The following is a 19,454-nucleotide window of genomic DNA, read 5'->3' as shown; positions in this document are numbered from 1 at the left end:
GTGAGCCCGTGTTAGGCAGGGTTCTCCATGCCGCAAGGGCAGCATTAGCAGTCTGAGCCAAAAGGCCAACAGGAAAACGTTGCTGTTGGGCCTCTGAGGCGTATTTCCCTTGTCCGCTAAGTTTCTCAAACGTCCAACTCGCAGAGGGCGAGTGTGGAGATTTTAAGTTAGCAGCGGCTGTGGACTGGCAGCGGTCAAAAAAGTCTGCCTTCCAAGTCAGGAATTGGCCGCGTGACAGAACTGCTTGCACTACACGAATCCATTCAGAGGGGAGCAAGTAGCCGCCAGGAGACATGGCCTCAAGGGCCGAAAGAGTAAACGGGCATTAGGTCCGTAAGCCTTGACTGTGGCATTCAAGTCCTTTAAGGTTTTAAAATGGAGCTTACGAAACTCCCTCAGAGGGGCATCCTGCACTGCCTGATCATCCTCCTCATTTCCCTTTTCATTTTCACTTTCTCCCTCACTATCTGAAGGAAAGGGGGAGCCCCTAGAGGGGGAGGTAAGGACACGTTCCTCCCTGGAGGATGACGGGGATCATCCAGGGAAGGGGCACTGGATTTATGAGTGCGTGTCATGACAGGGAAAGTCAATTTCAGGTTTTTTGATTTATTAATCAGGTCTTTAGATTTGCTAGGGGGGACCTTTTTGTAAGGCAATGAAGGAGGAATGGCTGCTGGGCTTGAAGCCTGGAGGAGGATAGTCTCTTTAAGCGAATTTTGCAAGGAAGAAAGTTCTGTAGAAAGCTGAACAAACTGCCACTGGAGATCAAGGACCTCCTTGAGATCATTAACTTGGGTGGAGAGCTGATTTTTAGCTTCAATAAGGGTAGCAGGGGGGAGCGTAGGGGCAGAAAGAGCGGGAGCACAGGTTCGAACTGCATAAGGTGGGGGATATTGTAAGGACTGGGCCGTAAGAGGGGGCCCATCGGGGTTATGGTAATGGGCCGCTTCTGCTTCTAAGACGGCTGTGTCCCCGGGCTCAAGGGTATCATCGTCAGAATTCTTAGTAAATATGGGGAGATTCAGCGGATAATCTGATGGAGGGGTTTCTTGAGGCAGAGGGGGATAGAGGGACTCTCTTTGAATGGCAGGCATCTCAATAATAGAAGGGGGCCTGGAAGGATTTTTATCTGCCGAAGGAATGGAAGCCACAGAGGCTGTCCGAGAAAGCGGGCTGAGACAAAACTCTGCAACTGATAAAAGTTGCTGCTTATCAGGGTCATCAGATGCTGAATCTACAATATCACGAATTAAGCCCCAATAGGAAAAAACAGTTGTGGGGACGGAATTAGGTCCCTCCTTTCGTAGTTTGTCATTTAAATCTTTGCCTACCTTCTGCCATTTCTGGGGATGAATCTCTGGCCCAGTAACGAGAAACCAGGGACAGACTTCATCGATAAAAATAAAGAACTTCACCAAATCTTTCTTTTTTATTCTAACTCCTCTTTCCCTGAGGGAGGCTTTGAGATCCTTTATGAAAGCCTGTTCTTTAGACAACTTATGGCCCATTTCTATGAGACGGACGAAATCAACTTACCAGGACTGGAGCTTCCGCGAGTGGCGAAAGAGGTCCTCACATCAGGGGTCGCGACGACTTCTTCGGGTGGGGATCTGTCTGGCAAGGGTCCGTACCTCGGGCCCCACGTTGGGTGCCACCTGTCCCGTCCAGCGGGACTCAGTTATTCGGGGGATCGAGGGGGACCCAGCCTGAAAGAGAAACGGGCGAGAAAGAGGAGGGAGACTGAGCAAATTTTGTCACGGCTCAACTTTATTCATGCAAAGGGTCTTGCTTTTATGCTATACTGCTATGTGAGACCATTATCTCTGTGTCAAAGTTCACATGGTCCTTGTAGTTAATGTTCTTCCTAGGACCCCTCGGGTCATTGTGCTCTGTGGTTAATGTTCTTCCTGGGATCCCTGGAATCATTGTGCTCTAAAGCATTCTTCTTCAAACAGGTGTGTTTAACTAAGAGTGCAGTTGCCTTTGGGGAGGGGAGAAGGCCACCTGAACAAAGATTGTTAAAGGAGGGGGTGTTGGTTCCTGACAAGAAAGAACAGTAAACCCTAAGATTATTGTGAGGATCAAATGAAAGAGTGTATGAAAATGCTTTCACATATCTTAATTTGGTGTATTAATACTTGCTATTATTATTGCTGCTGCTATTTTGAATTAAATAAGTTTCAAATCCTCCCAGTATTTCTCACCATTCACCTTTGACAAGATACCTAAAAAGCTTGACTTTCAGTTTTCTTAGCTATAAAATTAAAGGTTGAACTTAATAATCTTCTAAAGTCCTTTCCATTGTAATACTCTGAGCTTATGACTATTGGATTTGTAAAATCCTTTTCTACCCTAAACTTTAGACTTTTTGTGCACCTATAATACTAAGAAAAGGGAAAATATGATAATTAAACCTCAATATGTGTCCTCTTACCTTATGTCCCTCTCTCCTTTAGATATAAACAAAGAAGCAAAGAATGTCAGGTTAGAATTTAGAAAACTTGTATTAAAATATAATTTTTCCCCATAAATTGTCACCTTAAAATGAGTTTGGAGTTTGTTGTTTGTGGAATTGACTATAAACCTTATCATAAACTTACCCTGACATAGGACATAATAATGTCTAGAAGAGTTGAAAAAAATACTTTCAAAATCAGAAAATGAGGTAGAGGGAAACTTAGGTAATGTCTAGAAGAGCTGAAAAAATACTTTCAAAATCAAAAAGTGAGATAAAGGGAAAATTAGGTAAATAAAAGCAAATGTAGAATATTATGAAAAGATAATTAATAGCTTGGTAAAAAAAAAAAAAAGCACAAACATACAAAAAAAAAAAGCACAAATCATAAACTTACCCTGACATAGGAAGAAAAAAAATGAAAAGACTTCATAAGATGAGAATAAAAAAAAGTATTATTTCAGTTTGCCTAGGAATGATAATCATAGATCTTTTCCATTGGAAATATATGACTTTTAATTCACTAATCTATTTCAGTGAAAGAATTAGCACACTCAGTCAAGCCATTCACATCCTCCAAGGTGGACAAATTTTACATAGTTAAATAATTAATAGTAATTACATTTAAAAAATAGCAGCAAACTTATTTATTGACTTAGGAATGTCAACCATGTTATATTGTTGCCTGTACCTGAAAGGTTGTTTTGCAAGAATACCTTGTTTGTGGTAGTTTGTTGACAAGGTACAAAAGTAAGTGTATTCTTCAAGAATTCAGAAATATTGAGTTAAAAAATGTGTTACTATGAACTTTTCTGTATTTACATACAAGAATATGGAGGTGTTAGAAAGTACTTCTCTGAACCTACCTATGTGCAAATGCACAAAAATATACATACTAACTTTTTGATCATCATGAAGCTACATTTAGCATATGGAGGCTTTATCTTGGAATCAGATTAGGGCTTAAGTTTTATTCCTGATTCATATTTTCTTCATGACCGAGGATAAAGTCTCTAAATGTCTCAATGTTCCAAGCAATTTCTAAGATTATAAAATATAAGCCTGCATTGATGGAAGAAATTTCCATGTGGATATGCTCAAAGTGAAGAAATTATAAAGTCTAGTCCAAACAACAAAACAAAACAAAAGTATACTGTTGAATGACTGTAGGCCTTAAATAACAGATAAGGCTCAGTTAATCAGCTAGAAATCATACAGGTTAATGAATGAAGAATAGTGCCTCAGGTTATCAAAGTCAGTAATCCCTGTCACTTTGTTCCTCTAGTCTCTTTTATCTTATTTTTGACTTGTTATTTTGGACATGTATTCCATTTTAGATTAATAACCATATGCTAGGTCTAATGGGCAAGCTTCTTTTTCCTGCCTTAGGGCACTGACTGTCTACTAGCCCTTTATTTATGGACATTATTTGTCTTTTATCTCTGCTCCTCTGGATTGTTAGGTGTTGGTTTTTGCAAATATTTTGCATTTGAAGTGTGTATGTTTATATGTGTATCTCTGTGTATATGCACACACACATATATAATATGTGTGTATATATATATATATATGGATATATATTAAATCATATGGATAATTTGCATATCTGATATACTGATCTAATTTATATAGTACATTCAGATCATTATTTAAAATTAAAAATGTAATCTACATATATAATACATATACATTTTTCCCTTTCTCTTCCCAGTGTTATGCCACAGTTCTTTTTAACTGTTCTGGCTCAGTTTCCCTGCACTCTCAGTTTCCTTAACTGTAAAAACCCACTCTGGTCCATTAAGATTAGGGACCATTTACTCTAAGATTATACATTGTTAGCAAGATACATTGTTATCATTATACATTGTAAGCAAAAACAAGAGAGCAGACCTCCTGACTCTTTCCTGTCCTCAAGATTTACAATATCCCTCTAAAATACCTCACTGATATCTTTATCTCTGTGTATTCAGACATCCTGTCTCTGGGTTTTTAGGATTTATGGTCTCCCCCCATCCTGACAGAAGTTTTCCCGAGCTTCTTACCCCTTCTTTGTTTCTAAAAGGTATCTAAGAAGTTGGGTTTCTCCTATTCATTACTGGAGGCTGGAGGCTGGAGGCTGGAGGCTGGAGGCTGGCTGCTGGAGGCTGGCTACTGGTTACTGGACACTGGATTCTTTGAGATGACAGTCTCCTCCAGCTCTGGGACCAACATGGATTCTTTGGTTCCAGTACATCTTTATCTCTATCTGACTAGATAATTTGAGACAAGAGTCCTGTCCAGTCAATTATACTCTCCAATTAATAAAATATTAAAAAGCTCTCTAATCTCTCTCCTGCCTCAGTTTCTCTGGCATTACACCCAGACTTCTCTGGTTTTCTCTTTCTCTCTCTCTCTCTCTCTTCCCCTCCCTCTCTCTCTCATTCTCTCTCTTTCTTTCTCTCTCTCTCTCTCTCTCTTCTCTCTCATTCTCTCTCTCTTTCTCTCTCTCTCTCTCTCTCTCTCTCTTTCTCTCTCCTTCTTTCTCTCTCTCTAGCATAGATATTATAATATATTGTATTTTTATCTTATTTAATTAAACTCAATGCTATAACTGGGTAAGATACTTATGAATACAGATTCTATAGTCTGATACTTAAGCTATACTTACCTACTTTCTGTCATTTAGAGATTTGATTAACATACATTTGTCCAATCACTGGTAAAAGTAATACACAATAGAGAGTCAAATGCAGAACTAAGGCATTATAATGCAGACTTCTCAATTTGACACTGAACCATTAACAGTTAGATTTTGAATCTAATTAGATAGCTAACCAACTAGACAAACACAGTGTATCTATATTCAGATAGCATGCATGCATATGCACATATGTACACATAAATATAGAAAAATATATACACATATATATATATATATATATATATATATTTCTATATCATGTATGTGTGCTACATAAATAATGTGAGGGAGGTAGATGGCTCTAAAGAGAGAGTGCTAAAGACAGAAAGACCTGAGTTTAAAATCTAACCTCAGACACTTAATAGCAGTATGACTCTGAGCAAGTCATAACTTCTCTTTTCCTCAGTTACCTCATCAACAAAAACGGGCATAATAATATCACCCACCTTGCAGGACAAATGAAAATAATTTTAACACTCAATACAATGGCTGACACATAATATGAGTTATAGAGATGCTCATTTCCTTCTCATCTTTTTCACATACTGAAAGAACTTATGTTCCTCTGTTGATATGTAATATAATTCAATATGCAATAATTCAAAAAAACATGTGTAATTATATAAAGTATCTTACATGTATATAGGTATGAATGAATATGATTTGTGTATTTAGGATCGATAAGCTTTTTCTCTGATATGTCATCTTTCCAAAAAGACTCTGGATTTTTGTACACTGCTTATTCTGATGTCTCTCTTCAAACTAGAAATCTTTTGAATCACAGTAGGTGTTACCTCCACTAACATAAAACAATGACTTTCTCTATTTAATAAATGATCTTCAGAAGATACTATACTATGGATAAAATAGTCATTACCCTATGGTGAATATGTTTTTCCCATTCTTTAGGCTGAGCCTCAGACAACAAACATGAAGTCCATTATCATACAATTACTGAAGATGAATAAAATTACTGAAGACAGAAATAATTTGTTAGGATCATCCAAGAACATAGAGTGGTCTCTATGCTAGTTAAGCCATCAGTGCAGGAATTTTAAAAATGTTAGATACATAAAGCCTGTGTATATGTATATGTGTACTTTTCATTGCTTTAGCAGACTCATCATTATAGATGGTGTTTTTTTTTTTTTCAACTACTCAACGCCCGCCTCTGTCTTTTTACTACATACTTTACAGAGGATTACCATTCTGGAGGCCTTCCTTTGTTTTAGCATTTAAAAAGTTCCTACTATTTGTTTGGTACTATATTAGGAAATTGGAAAACAAAAATAATCATGACCATCAAGGAATTAAATTCTCTTTGAGGAAGCATATAGATATGAAATAAATATAAAATATTCTGACCTGGGGCCATTAGGAAAAACTTCATGTAAAAAGTGGCATTTAAACTGAGTTTTGAAAAAAAAATAAAGTAGCTACTCTTGGTGGGGAGGTGAGATGGAATACCTTCTTGGTATAGAGAATGTTCTGTGCAAAAGTATGGAAAAGGGAAGTAAAGTAGTATAGATAAGTAATCACTAGAGGACAGGTGTCTGTAACATACAGTGTTTTAAAGAGAATAATTTATTGTAAGTCAGGAAAGGTACATGGCAGCCAGATTTTGAATGTCTTTAAATGTCAAATAGAGGAGTTCATATTTGATTTTAATGTTAATAGAGGGTCATTGGAGTTTATTGATGAGTGACGTGACATGGTGAGACTTGTGCTTTACACAGCTTCTATTAAAATTCTTTGACTTCTGATGGAACATTCAAATTGTCCTTCTTTAATTCCTTATTCTTGCACCGTGATCCTTTTCCTTCATAATGTATTATAATCTTGATGTATAGTGATAGGAATACAGATAGGAACTGAAGCTGTGACTTCATTATTATTGGGAATAATGAAGTGAGGAAATTCTATAACAATGGAGGTGAGAATGTTTTATTTTGTGGCAAATATACAGTTTTAAAGAGTAGTTTAGGACAATGTAAAATTAGTTGACTTGGCCAATATCTATAATCTATAAATTCTCAGGTAGGATACCTCCAAGTATTTCTGGAGCTAAGGTTAGCACTTTTATTTGCTACATCATACTGCCAAATTTATATGTATGATAGAAATATGCAGATAGAAATGAATTCACTTAGAACGAGTGCTTAAGTTACTTAATAGATGATTTAATGAAGATATAGATACACAGAAAACCTGTCATCACAAATTTGAAAGCACTATTTCTATCACTTAATAGGAGCATTATTGTGACTGTAGGGAAAGCACAAGGTTTATTATTTTATTTTATCTTGCTCATGAGATGGTTAGACATTTCCTTATCTTCCCAAAAGAAATTATACTATCATTTATGTGAACAATTTATTTTATTATTCTATATTTAATTTTAATAATGTATATTCTGAACTATAGCAGAAAGCTTGCTGTTTTGACTCTTGTATCATAGAACAAGTGCTAAAGTTCATTATCTAAATAACTAAAGAGTAAAATACTCATCATAGACATAGTATGACATAACATATAAAAAGAATGCAGTTATCAGTTCCAATTTGGATTTTCAATAATTTAGGAAATTAGAACATCCTGAATTTAAAGGTATAGTTTGTTTATCCTACATACCTTTCAGTTATATGAGGAAGGTCATGATATACACCCCCCTCCATACACACTTTGAAAGAATCTCAAAAGCAGATATGAATATTTTGAAAAAATACTGCATATACTATTACTTTATTTTTGGTCACTGGATTATTTTAAGTGATTGAAGGAAAAATAGATTACTTTTGCACTTAATGTGATCTTTCAAAAATAATGAAAACAACCATGTAATTGTGCAATGGCTAAGAATTTCTTGATTAACAGCTTTCTATATTGATGAAATCATAGGTCTCTTAAAAATATATATATGTGCATATATATACACACATACATATTATAAATATGTATATAGCTATAAAACACTTGTATGTATATATATGTAAGCATACCTATGTGTGATAATTTTATATTTGAAATTGTACATATTATATATCTTCACCATACCTTTAAATAATGAAAAAATCCATTTCAGGGAGGATTTCAATCCTTTCTAGCAATGGAACCTTACTGTGTAATTATGATTAACAAACTTTATGAAATATCATTTTAGTTCTGTCCTCTAATTTAAAAAAAATAGAAAAAGAACTAAGGAGATATGTTATATGCACATCTTCTTTTTTTAAATCTTTCCCATGTTTTTCCCTTCTGCTCTGATTTTTCTCCCCCAACATGATTCATAAAGCAATATGTATTAATATATATATAGGAAAAATAATAATTTAGTCAAATATGGCATTCTATACTGTCTAAAGAAAAATATATATTTGTTACAAATTTAGAAAACAGATTTCTGTTGCTATAACTTATTGAAAGATTATCATAATTAATTTTGTCATTGTTATTGTTGTTACTATTGTTGTTAATATTATCAGTTTTATAGTGAAGTAGAAAAGACTAATGATGATTTTACATGAAAGAATGAGACAAGGAGATTTTGGGGTATTCCTAGGGAAAATAATAACATGTAATTTAACATTAATTGAATATTTATTTTCCTTTAATTCATATTTATTTTACTTTAACATAGTTCAATAATTTTATATAGATATTAATGAGGAAAGAAAAAAATGTCTAGCTAAAGCACAGTCTTACATTCTCAATTAACTAGTGAAAAGTAAGAAAACTCAGAAACTTAACTTCTATTCACCCAACTTTTATACACTCTCACTAAACAAGATCTGTTCTTTACATTCCCCTTTTTTTCTAGTTATAGTTGTGTTATTTGCGGCTCTGAAAAGACAGCGAAAGAAAGAGCCTCTCATCTTATCTAAAGAGGACATCAGAGACAACATTGTGAGTTATAATGATGAAGGAGGTGGGGAAGAAGATACCCAGGCATTTGATATAGGAACTCTGAGGAATCCTGCAGTCATAGAAGATAAAAAGCTACGACGAGATATTATTCCAGAAACATTGTTTATCCCACGGAGGACTCCTTCAGCTCTAGATAACACAGATGTCCGAGATTTCATTAATGAGAGGCTAAAAGAGCATGATATTGATCCCACTGCTCCACCATATGATTCACTTGCAACCTATGCCTATGAGGGAAATGATTCTATAGCCGAATCTCTGAGTTCATTAGAATCAGGTACTACTGATGGAGACCAAAACTATGATTACCTCCGAGAATGGGGTCCTCGGTTTAATAAGTTAGCAGAAATGTATGGTGGTGGGGAAAGTGACAAAGACTCTTAACCTAGGAAACATTTTCTGTTCTCTCAAGAAGAAATCATTTTCCAGATACCACCTCCACTCCTTTATAATGTTTGACATTTCAGGAGAATTTTCCTGCCACTCAGCACAATATTTTTTTCCCTTTTCTTTTTTAATTTGTTCATTAATTTCATTAATTCTTTCTTGTAGGATGTCACATGGAGTATATACAGCATTTTATTTAATCACTTCCAAGAGCCAAAGCTATGGAAATTCAGTGTTGTCCATTTTAGTAAGTAAAAAAAGAATACTTTCAGAAACTCAAACAGGATAAGATTCCCTTAAGCAACTTCATGTACAAGCCGCTTCTGTTAGGTACCTGTTCTGCCCTTGCAAGTGCAGCTTTTAAGGAGGTGAAGAAAATTAAAAAAAAAAAATATATATATATATAATATACATAAATATATAGAGATACATATCCTGTTCTGTACATTACAATTCAAAAAAAATGTACACTTTGTGTTAGTAAGTGTGATATGCAGCTGGTATACAAAACTTTGTGCAACTTCATTTCATCAAATTCTATCTGCTAATGTTTTATATTTATATTTTTGTATTTATTTTTAAGAAATAAATCAGTTTTTACAACTACTTTGCCTTCAGTTTCTTTTGTTTATTGAGAAAGAAATATATTCACGAAATACTTGCTATGAAACTTTGACTGACTTCCAGTAAAGATATTGTCTTTAATTGCATATATTGATAATTGTGATGAAACCAACATTATTCCAGGTGAGGAAAAAAATTTCTTCTTTAACTGTTTTAATAACCAATGTATAAATATCCTAAGGTAATAAAGCCTCTTTCCTAGATCTCTGCAAAACATGTTATCTTCACTTTTTCATTTAGCAAAGAGGCACAAGTAAGAATATTTTATTCTTTGATAAATATCCTTATATATAGCAGGGGTTTTATTGTTGTTGTTTGTTTGTTTATTTGTTTCTGCCTACTAATTGATGCCAAAAAATAGTCTTGGGGCAAAAAGTATAATTCTCTTTATTTCTTTTGACATATGCTGTACTAGTTGTTTGTTATTAATCTTTCTCTCCCTTTCCTTTTCTCTCCTATGTTGCATGTTTGGTAGCATACTCTGTTATGATATATTATTTTTCTCCAGAAATACATTATGTTTTTCTTAGTAGTAGTCTTTTTTTTTAATTTTTTTCTTCTGTGACTGATTGAGCTCAAAGCAGTTGAGAGAATGCATCCCATTTGTTCTACAAAGTGCCTCTCATCCACTGAATCTAGCTATCACCAATTTACCCCATGTTTACCCTGGAAGCACAAAATCCTTTATTTATAAATTGAACACTTTGTTGGAACTAGTTTAGGAAGTCTTATCCCCTACTGAGTGAATATATTGTAAATAATGAATACAATTGGCCTCATCTTCAAATGGTGAAAATGGTATGTTTTTGGAGTGAAGCAGAAAATTTAATATTGACAAACCTTTAATGGGAAATTAATTATTGCATTTATTTTGAAAGGCATTTTTCCTTCTTTAATGGTTAAGTGATGCCTAAATGTTTGCAACTCAAAATATTTGTGAAAGCATAATAATTACCTGATTACAAAAGAAATGCAGCCAGTATTGGTGATTATGGTCACAGTCAACTTCCAGACATTATATGCCTCAGCAGGTCATGTAATAAAAGCTAACTTGGCAAACTTCCTAAGTTTCAAAAGCCCATCCCTGGCCCATATTACAGAATACAAAACAAAAAATGGTCTACTTAAAAAAAAAAAAAAACAACTTTGAATGAGTCAAATTTAAATTGAAATTCATTTTTAAAGAAATAAAATATGCAGATGTATCATATTTAGTCAAAATGTGTGTTTTGAAAATAGCCCATTAGTTTTGATGTTTGCTTTAAATTAAAATTTTATTAATATTCATTCATATTAGTGATAATACTTTATACTAGTGATTTTTTTTGGCATGGTGTTTAGAAAGAATCAGACTCAAAGCCAAGAAAACCTGGCTTCATATCTATATTTTGACACATACTTGCTGCATGACCCTTTGCAAGGCTCTTACCTCAGTGTTTTAGACTTATCTCTAAGCTTAGAAACCACAGAAAACATACTGTTTTTGTAGGAAGTATTTGTATTTGTAGGAAGAGTTTCCTCATCTCTGAGTCTCTTACACCAAATGAAATTACAGTTCTAGTTCCAAAACACATGTTGTTTCAATCTTTTTTTTCTCCCACTGAGCTATAGACTTTAAGCTGAGACATTCAACAATGGTATTTCACCTTCATTAAATCTAAAAAGATTATACCATAAAACCATGAAATTAAGCCATTCTAAATTTCAAAGAGGTTGGCTTCAAGTTTCAATACTAATATTCACCATGATTAGAGGAAAAATAGATTGTCTCTAACTCATGAGATTTCTAGGCTAAAGGACTAAAAAATGTGTCTTTTTTGTAACCAGAAAAATACATGCTAATATTAGAAAATTATCCAAGATAAACAGCAAACTGCTTGGGAATCTGGCTATAATGGAAACTTTCTCATGTGTTAATGAAACTCCCTAAGTCTTCCTGGAGAATGACATTTGTGACCACTCTTAAATAGAAAAAAATAAGATTCTTCCTACAGTAAAAAATGTATCCAGATTTTCTTTAGCTCCTAAATATATCTCACCCTGAGAAATACCTCTTTCCAGCCTCATTTCATATTCACTATCCCCCTTCATTCCCTAGGTACATCATTCTTTCCCAAATTAACTACTGTCATATCTCCAAAGTGATGCTACTATTTCTCATATCATTGCATTCACATAGGACATTTCCTTTGCCTTTAATGTGTTCTTTCATTGTTAAATAATTTAATATAATTATTTTTTTTCCTTCTAGGGTCTGGTTAGTAGCCACTTCTGACTGCAAATCTTAACTTGATTCCCACAGTTAAAAAGTTCTTTTCCTTTTCCTTTTTTCCCCCTAGAAGATTTTCCATGACGACTCATTTGCCAGCATTTCATTCTACCATCTATTGACATACTGATTACTATTAGCCCCTGCTATTGATGATAAGTTTCTTGAGGGCAGATGTGTTTTTGTCTATGTATCTCTACCTCCTAGCATAGTGCCTTTCAAAAAGTAGTCACTCTTTTATTTGTTTGTTTTTTTTTACCTAATAAGTTAAATTTTTGAGTGAATAGCTATAAGCTAATTCTGTATTCCTGAAGTCATCATGTAGGCCTTTTCTTGCTTGAGGAATTTGCATCTACAACTATGACACTGATAAGAAGTCTATTTAGTGCCCAGTATTGCCCTAGAAGTCACTTATGTCATCCAGCCTTTTCTTGAAGATCTTCATTGAAAAAGAACCATCTACCACCTAGGTCAATTCCACTTTTTAGATATCTCTAGAAGTTGGAAAAGTTGTTTGTTTGTTTGTTTTTCTTAATATCAAATCTGTTTTGTTTCTTTCTAAACTTCTACCTATTGCTCCTCATTCTAGCCTAGGGACCCAAATATACAAATTTAATTATTTTTCCCTGTGATAAGCTTGGAAATATTGAAGACAGTTTTCTTGCCTCTTTTAAGTTTTTTTTTTCTTCAGATAGAACTCCAATTGTCTAATAGAGAGTTATCTAGATGTTTTACCATCTTGATTGCCCTCATTGGATACATTCTAGATTGTGGATGATACATATCCTAAAATGTGGAGTCCAAAACTAATCACAATATTCTAGATGTTTAAGTTAGAGGGATCCTAGTATTACCCAGAGAAAATTTTCAGAAATCTCCAGAGCAACAAAGTGGAAATCAATATCATGTCAAGAAATTGCCCTCTCCTTAATGACTGCAAGAAGTCTTTTCCTTTTTATTTTCTAAAATTGGTCTTAAATTGAATCTGCAATTTGTTTCCCAAAGAAAAAAAAGAAGAATATTTCTCTTCAGAGTTCTTGAGTCAACTCTACTCTCACACAGATCACAGCATTCCCTCATGAATTTAAAGAATTATGCAAAAACTTGTAGGATTTTCTGTAAATTAGATTATACATGGTTATAATAGATGCCTTACTGCATAGGGAAGGGAGAGAGATTCATTCAAAAATGAAAGGGAAAAAAAGTCCTAATAAACTTTAAAATTAAATGTTTTATATTTAACATGTTTTGGAATACCTGCCAGCTAGGGGAGGGAGTGGGAGAAAGGAGGGAAAAATTTTGAACAAAAGGTTTTGCAAGGGTCAATGTTGAAAAATTACCCATGCATATGTTTCATAAATAAAAAGCTTTAATTAAAAAAAAAAAACATGTTTTCTATGTTGAGGAAAAGATTTAGATATTAGAAAACACTGCCTAATTTCTCAAAAACAATCTAACTCACTTTCAATTCTAGATCTTCGTCATGGTCAATCCGGCATGCCTATTTAAGAAATATGTACCCTTAAACTAATTCATCAGGCTACTCAAAAGACTGTATGCCTTTTAGAAGCTGATAATCATGCATGAATAAATTATGCATTCATCTTTGTTATGAATTGCCAGACAAATAGTTTTGAATGGTTGTGGATTTCATGGAGAAGGCTCTATAACTTTCTGAGAGTTTGATACAATCTGCACATTGCTATTATCCACAACTAATGGCATTTGGATGACTTTACCTCTATATATGAAGTCAGTCTACTTAATTCATCACGCACTTGCAGGGGTCCTCAAACTACGGCCTGCGGGCCAGATGCGGCAGCTGAAGATGATTATTCCCCTCACCCAGTGCTATGAAGTTTCTTTATTTAAAAGCCCACAAAACAAAGTTTTTGTTTTTACTATAGTCCGGCCCTCCAACAGTCTGAGGGACAGTGAACTGGCCCCCTTTTTAAAAAGTTTGAGGACCCCTGCATAGTTTAAGCTTCCATAAAATAAGACAAAAATATCAATGCCATTTAAGGCTCACTCTAAATATGAAAAGTTCTTTCCTTATTGAGCCAAAAGATATCATGCTATAAATTCATAGAATCAAAGAATCAGAATTTGAGATTGAAGAAATACTATATGGTCACTTTATCCAGCCCATATATTAAAGGAATCCCCATTATAACAAAACCAATATGTTATCTTCACCTTTCTTCCTAACTCCTCAAAGGAAGGAGAATATACCATGCCTTTGACTTTTTTACAGGGATAAGATGAGTTTCATACCTTTTCTTCATAAAAACACTTCCATTATTTAAACACACTCATAATGAAATCACCAAGTATTCTCTTTTCCTAATTCCTTTTTTTTTTTTTTTTGCTTAATTCTTTGAGCCAATCCTTTTTATTTCATGAATTCAAGGCCCTTCATTATTTTAGTTGCCCTATTATTAACATTCTCCAGATAAGTAATTTTCTTCCTAAATTCAAACATATTAAAGATGAGGTCTGAGAGATCAAGATTACATTAGCTTTTTTGGGATGCCACAAAGTATTACTCATTCCCTTATACTGAGTTTTTAGTCCACCAAAAGACTATAGGTCATTTTCAGAACAACTCCTAGCAAATCATAACTCTACCATCTTATAACTGTGAGGTTAAATTTTAGTATCCTCATATGATATTGAAAATATTTTCTCTATTTTTAATTTCATTTTATTAGATTAAACTCAATATTTTGACATTGTCAGTGATACATACAACATTCAATTTGTCTCTTTGAATTAGGAGTTTAAATTGTTGTGTGTGGTTTAAACTTCAGGTTTTTATGTATAGATTTTTTTGTTTGTTTGTTTTACTGAAAATTCCTTCCTTGCACTTTGTTTCCTATGAATTTCTGGATGTCTCAAATTCTATTTTTGTATTTCTATGACTCCTTTTTAGGTTATCTAAATTGAAGGATATGTATAAGCTGCTTTTTGTTTTGCTTGTAAACAAAAATGTACTTATAAATACCCAGCAAATCTGTCCTTATCAGCTGTGATAACTATACTTTCTTTCTAGGAGGAATCTGTTATCCCTAAATTGTTAGGTATGCTCAAGAAGTCTAAATTCCAGTCTCAGATACATCATCTTCTTAATCAACTGGTTAATTACCAAACTAATTTTTCTCTTTTGAATTCCCTGCTATCAATTGCACAAAAGTATGGCAAACAGAAACTGTCTCTTTTTTTAATCAAAGATTTTATTGCTATAGTAAATACATTTTAGATTCTTTCTTAACCTATCATATGCACACATTTTAATCACAAGAAAAGGATATTTGTAATTAATTTTGAAAAAAGTATTAAGTGGTTTTCTGTTATATGTTGATTACATGTCCCAAGAGGATAACAGACCTTTTTATTGTTATAAACTGAACAAATGGGTCTTCAGTTAACTAAGCTGGAAATCTGCTACTAACCTACAATTATCATGACTCTTACAGCCATTATCACCACCACCACTACTAGTACTACTAAAACTACTACTAACAGTACTTCTCCAACTATTACTAATACTACCACTACTCTTCCATTAACCCTTATGGATAATGTGACCTACTATCTTTTGTGGTTTTCTATATCAGTCTCTGTAAAATAAGATTTTTCTTTTGTTTTACAACAATGACCTTTTTGTTCTTCAGGAAGAACCTCAAAGTCTCAGTTAGGCTACAATTATATGGCTGCTATTGTCCTTTGTTCATTTTATGTAACATTCTTCCCTCTTCATCATCCTGATAAAAATCATTTTTTACCTTTTATAGCTCAGATATCATTTTCTTCTGTTTACTTTAGAAAGTGGTCACTCTCCTAAATTTCAATTATGGCCACTTATTAACATTATTTTATGTCCTAATATTCATTAAATATTTTGTAGCCTTATAACAAAATTAAGTAACAGTGAACTGCATTCCAGAGTGCTCAAAGAAGCTTTTTTAAAGTGACATGTTTACAAGACAGCTATTTTCCTTCCTCAATTTTATTTTTAAAAATGTAATAATTTACCATTATAATTATTAAATATAATTTTTGGAATCTGGTTGTTGCACCACTTTGGAAATCTAATTTTACTAAATTTACTAAATCTAATTTCATTAAATTTACTAAAATTCAGACAACAATCTTTTTATCCATTGTCCTTTTCTAAAAGGATACTTAACAATCTTTGTTAAATACTTTGCTAAAATCCATATATACCATGCCCACCACATTTTCGTATCTTTCCAAGCTATTTATCTAATTTAAAGAAGAGATTGATCATTATCCTCTTTTTCTGAATTAACAAAATTAATAATTCTATTAAATTATTAATTTAATAATATGGCCTTAAATTTTTTTTCCAGGGTTAAACTCTAATCCATAACTTCCAATGTTAATTTTCTTTATCTTTGGAAATTGCATAAATCTCGTCTTCCATCTTCTCTCTCTCTCTTTTCTATTTAAAGTTCATCAACAAAACAAACAAATAAATAAATAAAGTTCAGCGATAACAGGTCCACATTGCTAAGGTTTTTAGCACTCACTTTTTCTCTTCAACATACTGCTATTGATAAAAAAAAAAAAATGTTTTCAAACATTAATTTGAATAAGCTTTTATAATTTATTGGATTATTTTGGACTTCTCTCACCTTACCAAGCTAAAGATTTTTTTTCTTTTTGCCTGTCTTTGATATATGAAATTTATTTAGTATATGAAAATATTTTTTAATTATAAAAAGATAAAATGTATAAACTCAAGCAATGAAAATTCCAGATCATTATCATCACTTTTGCATCTTAAATTATTATTTGTACACAAAGTAAAAATTCTTTGCTTTCAGTCATGAACATTTTAATAAAATGTTATTCACACTTCAGAACAGATAACTGCATTTATATTCTATTTCTGGGTATGGCTCAATATTATAAATTCATATTTATATAATAATTCAAAGTACATAAATATTTTATCCCAAAACTTGCAAGAAGAAAGAAAAAGAATGGGGAAGCATTTCACATAAAAGAGTCATACAAGGAAGAAAATGTTGTAGGGAGAGGGGGGAAGAAGGGAGAAATTGCAATGCTAGACAGAGAGAAAGTGTTAAAATCATAAGCTAGAGAAAAATCGAGTATGTTTCAGTTGAGATAAAAATAAAATAAAATAAAAGGCCATAGTGGAAAACACAATATCAGACAAAGCAAAAAAGAAAAATAAATATATTTACAAGTTAGGCAGGGAAACTATATCTTGTTAAGAGGCACCCAAGACAAGAAACTAAATGTCATTCACTATTTTAATTCAATTCATTTCAACAAACACACATACATACAAATAATATATGTCTATCTCTATCCACATTATCCACATACAGAAACACACACATATTACACTTACACAACTATATATATACAAAGAGATCACTCAGAATAGCATACAAATTATTAAAGAGAAAGTTAAATGAATTATAAGAAACAGTAAGCAAAACCATACTAGAGGAGGAGACTTAGTTTTCCCCTCTCAGAATTCAATAAATCTAACCATAAAATGAAAAGTAGATAATCTTAAAAAGTTAAATATGACAAACCTCCTGAGAAATTTGAATGAAAGTAATGGGAAAATGTTTTTTTTTTCCTCAGTTATACATGGCACCTTTTAAAAAATTGATCATATATTATGGTTTGAAAAGCTTCATCCCCAAATGCAGAAAAAATAGACATATTAAATGTTCCCTTTCCAGATAAAAATGACATAAAATTACATTCAATAAAGAGCCTTGGAAGCATAGATTGAAAATTAATTGAACTCTAAATAATCAAATCCTAAACAATGAGTAGTTCAAAGAACAAACTGTAGGAACAACACTTATATTAAAGAAAACAGCAATGAGACAATATACCAATATTTATGAGATGTATTATAAAATATGGTGAAGTATTGGTCCAAGTTTAATTTTTGCTATACTACTTTACAGTTTTCTAACCAATTTTTATCAAATATAGTACTTTATCTAGGTAAATTTCTTTTCTACTGTATTGAACACAAGACTACTAAGTTCCATTATTTCTGATTTTCCATTTTCTGTCGCTTCTATTCATCTATTTTTAATCAATAACACATGGTTTTAGCATTTACAACTATATATTATAAATTGAGACCTGCAAATAATGTGATTCCCCATTTCTCCATATTTTTATTATTTTCTGTGATTTTCTATATCTTTTATTTTCCCAAATGAATTTTTTTATTATTATATTAAGTTCCATAGAGCATCCCCTCAGCAACTTCATTTGTACAGTATTAGAAATGTAATTAGTAATTTCTTAAAAAGAAAATGTTATCAATTTGATTTTTTAAAAACATTTCAATAAATGAAATTTAATGCACAGAATTTTGCCAAATTGGCAAACCAGTTTAATCTATTATTTAGAGAGATTGTCTAGATTGTCCAAATGGATTGTCTTATCTATTTAGAGGCATTGGAGATGTCTAGTCTAAATAATTCATTTTACTGATGAAGACAAAGAAGTTTATTGATTAACTGACATCAAATATCATTCAGTTGGAAAAAATTAGAGAAAAATTTGATTCCAAAGCACATTCTACTATGATATACCTTCTTCAATAACTTATTTGAGATTATTAAGATAAACAGCTTTGTACATTTACTTCTGTCTTACATGTGATGCCTTATTATCATGAGAAGATGATATTGCTTTCTCAAAGTCATTCAAGTAAAATACAAAATCAGGTAGGTTCTATTGACTCTCATCAAAATTTTTTGTTCATTTGTTCAGTAAATATCTGAAAGGCTTATTACCAGATTTGTTTCTTTGTTTTTTTTCTTTCTATTTCTTCCTTCTTTCTCTCTCTCTTTTCTCCCTCTCCCTTCTTTCCTTCCTTTTTCCCCTTCTTTCTTTCCTTCCTTCTTTTTTGTGCTCCCTTCCTTCCTTCCTTCCTTCTTTTCTCCCATCCTTCCTTCCTCTCTCCCTCCCCCTTTCTTCCCTCCCTTCTAATCTCTTTTCTTCTCTCCCTCCCTCCCTCCCTCCCTCCCTCCCTCCCTCCTCCCCTTTCTTCCTTCCTTCTTTCTTTTTTTCCTTTTGCCACA

The 19,454-nt window shown here is 32.9% G+C and overlaps 1 protein-coding gene across 1 annotated transcript in view; it reads left to right on the top strand.

The window, feature by feature from the left end:
* The window catches only part of CDH10 (cadherin 10), a 287,440-nt gene extending 276,259 nt beyond the window's left edge, over positions 1-11,181 (top strand). Inside the window, exon 12 of the mRNA XM_003759643.2 lies at positions 8,953-11,181. Coding sequence (XP_003759691.1) covers positions 8,953-9,443 — 491 coding nt within the window. The 3' untranslated portion in view covers positions 9,444-11,181. The remainder of the gene's footprint in view (positions 1-8,952) is intronic.
* Positions 11,182-19,454: the final 8,273 nt, after the last annotated feature.

The sequence above is a fragment of the Sarcophilus harrisii genome, chromosome 1, assembly GCF_902635505.1.
Source record: "Sarcophilus harrisii chromosome 1, mSarHar1.11, whole genome shotgun sequence".
Lineage (NCBI taxonomy): Eukaryota > Metazoa > Chordata > Mammalia > Dasyuromorphia > Dasyuridae > Sarcophilus > Sarcophilus harrisii.
This window is presented reverse-complemented; position numbering and strand designations above follow the sequence as displayed.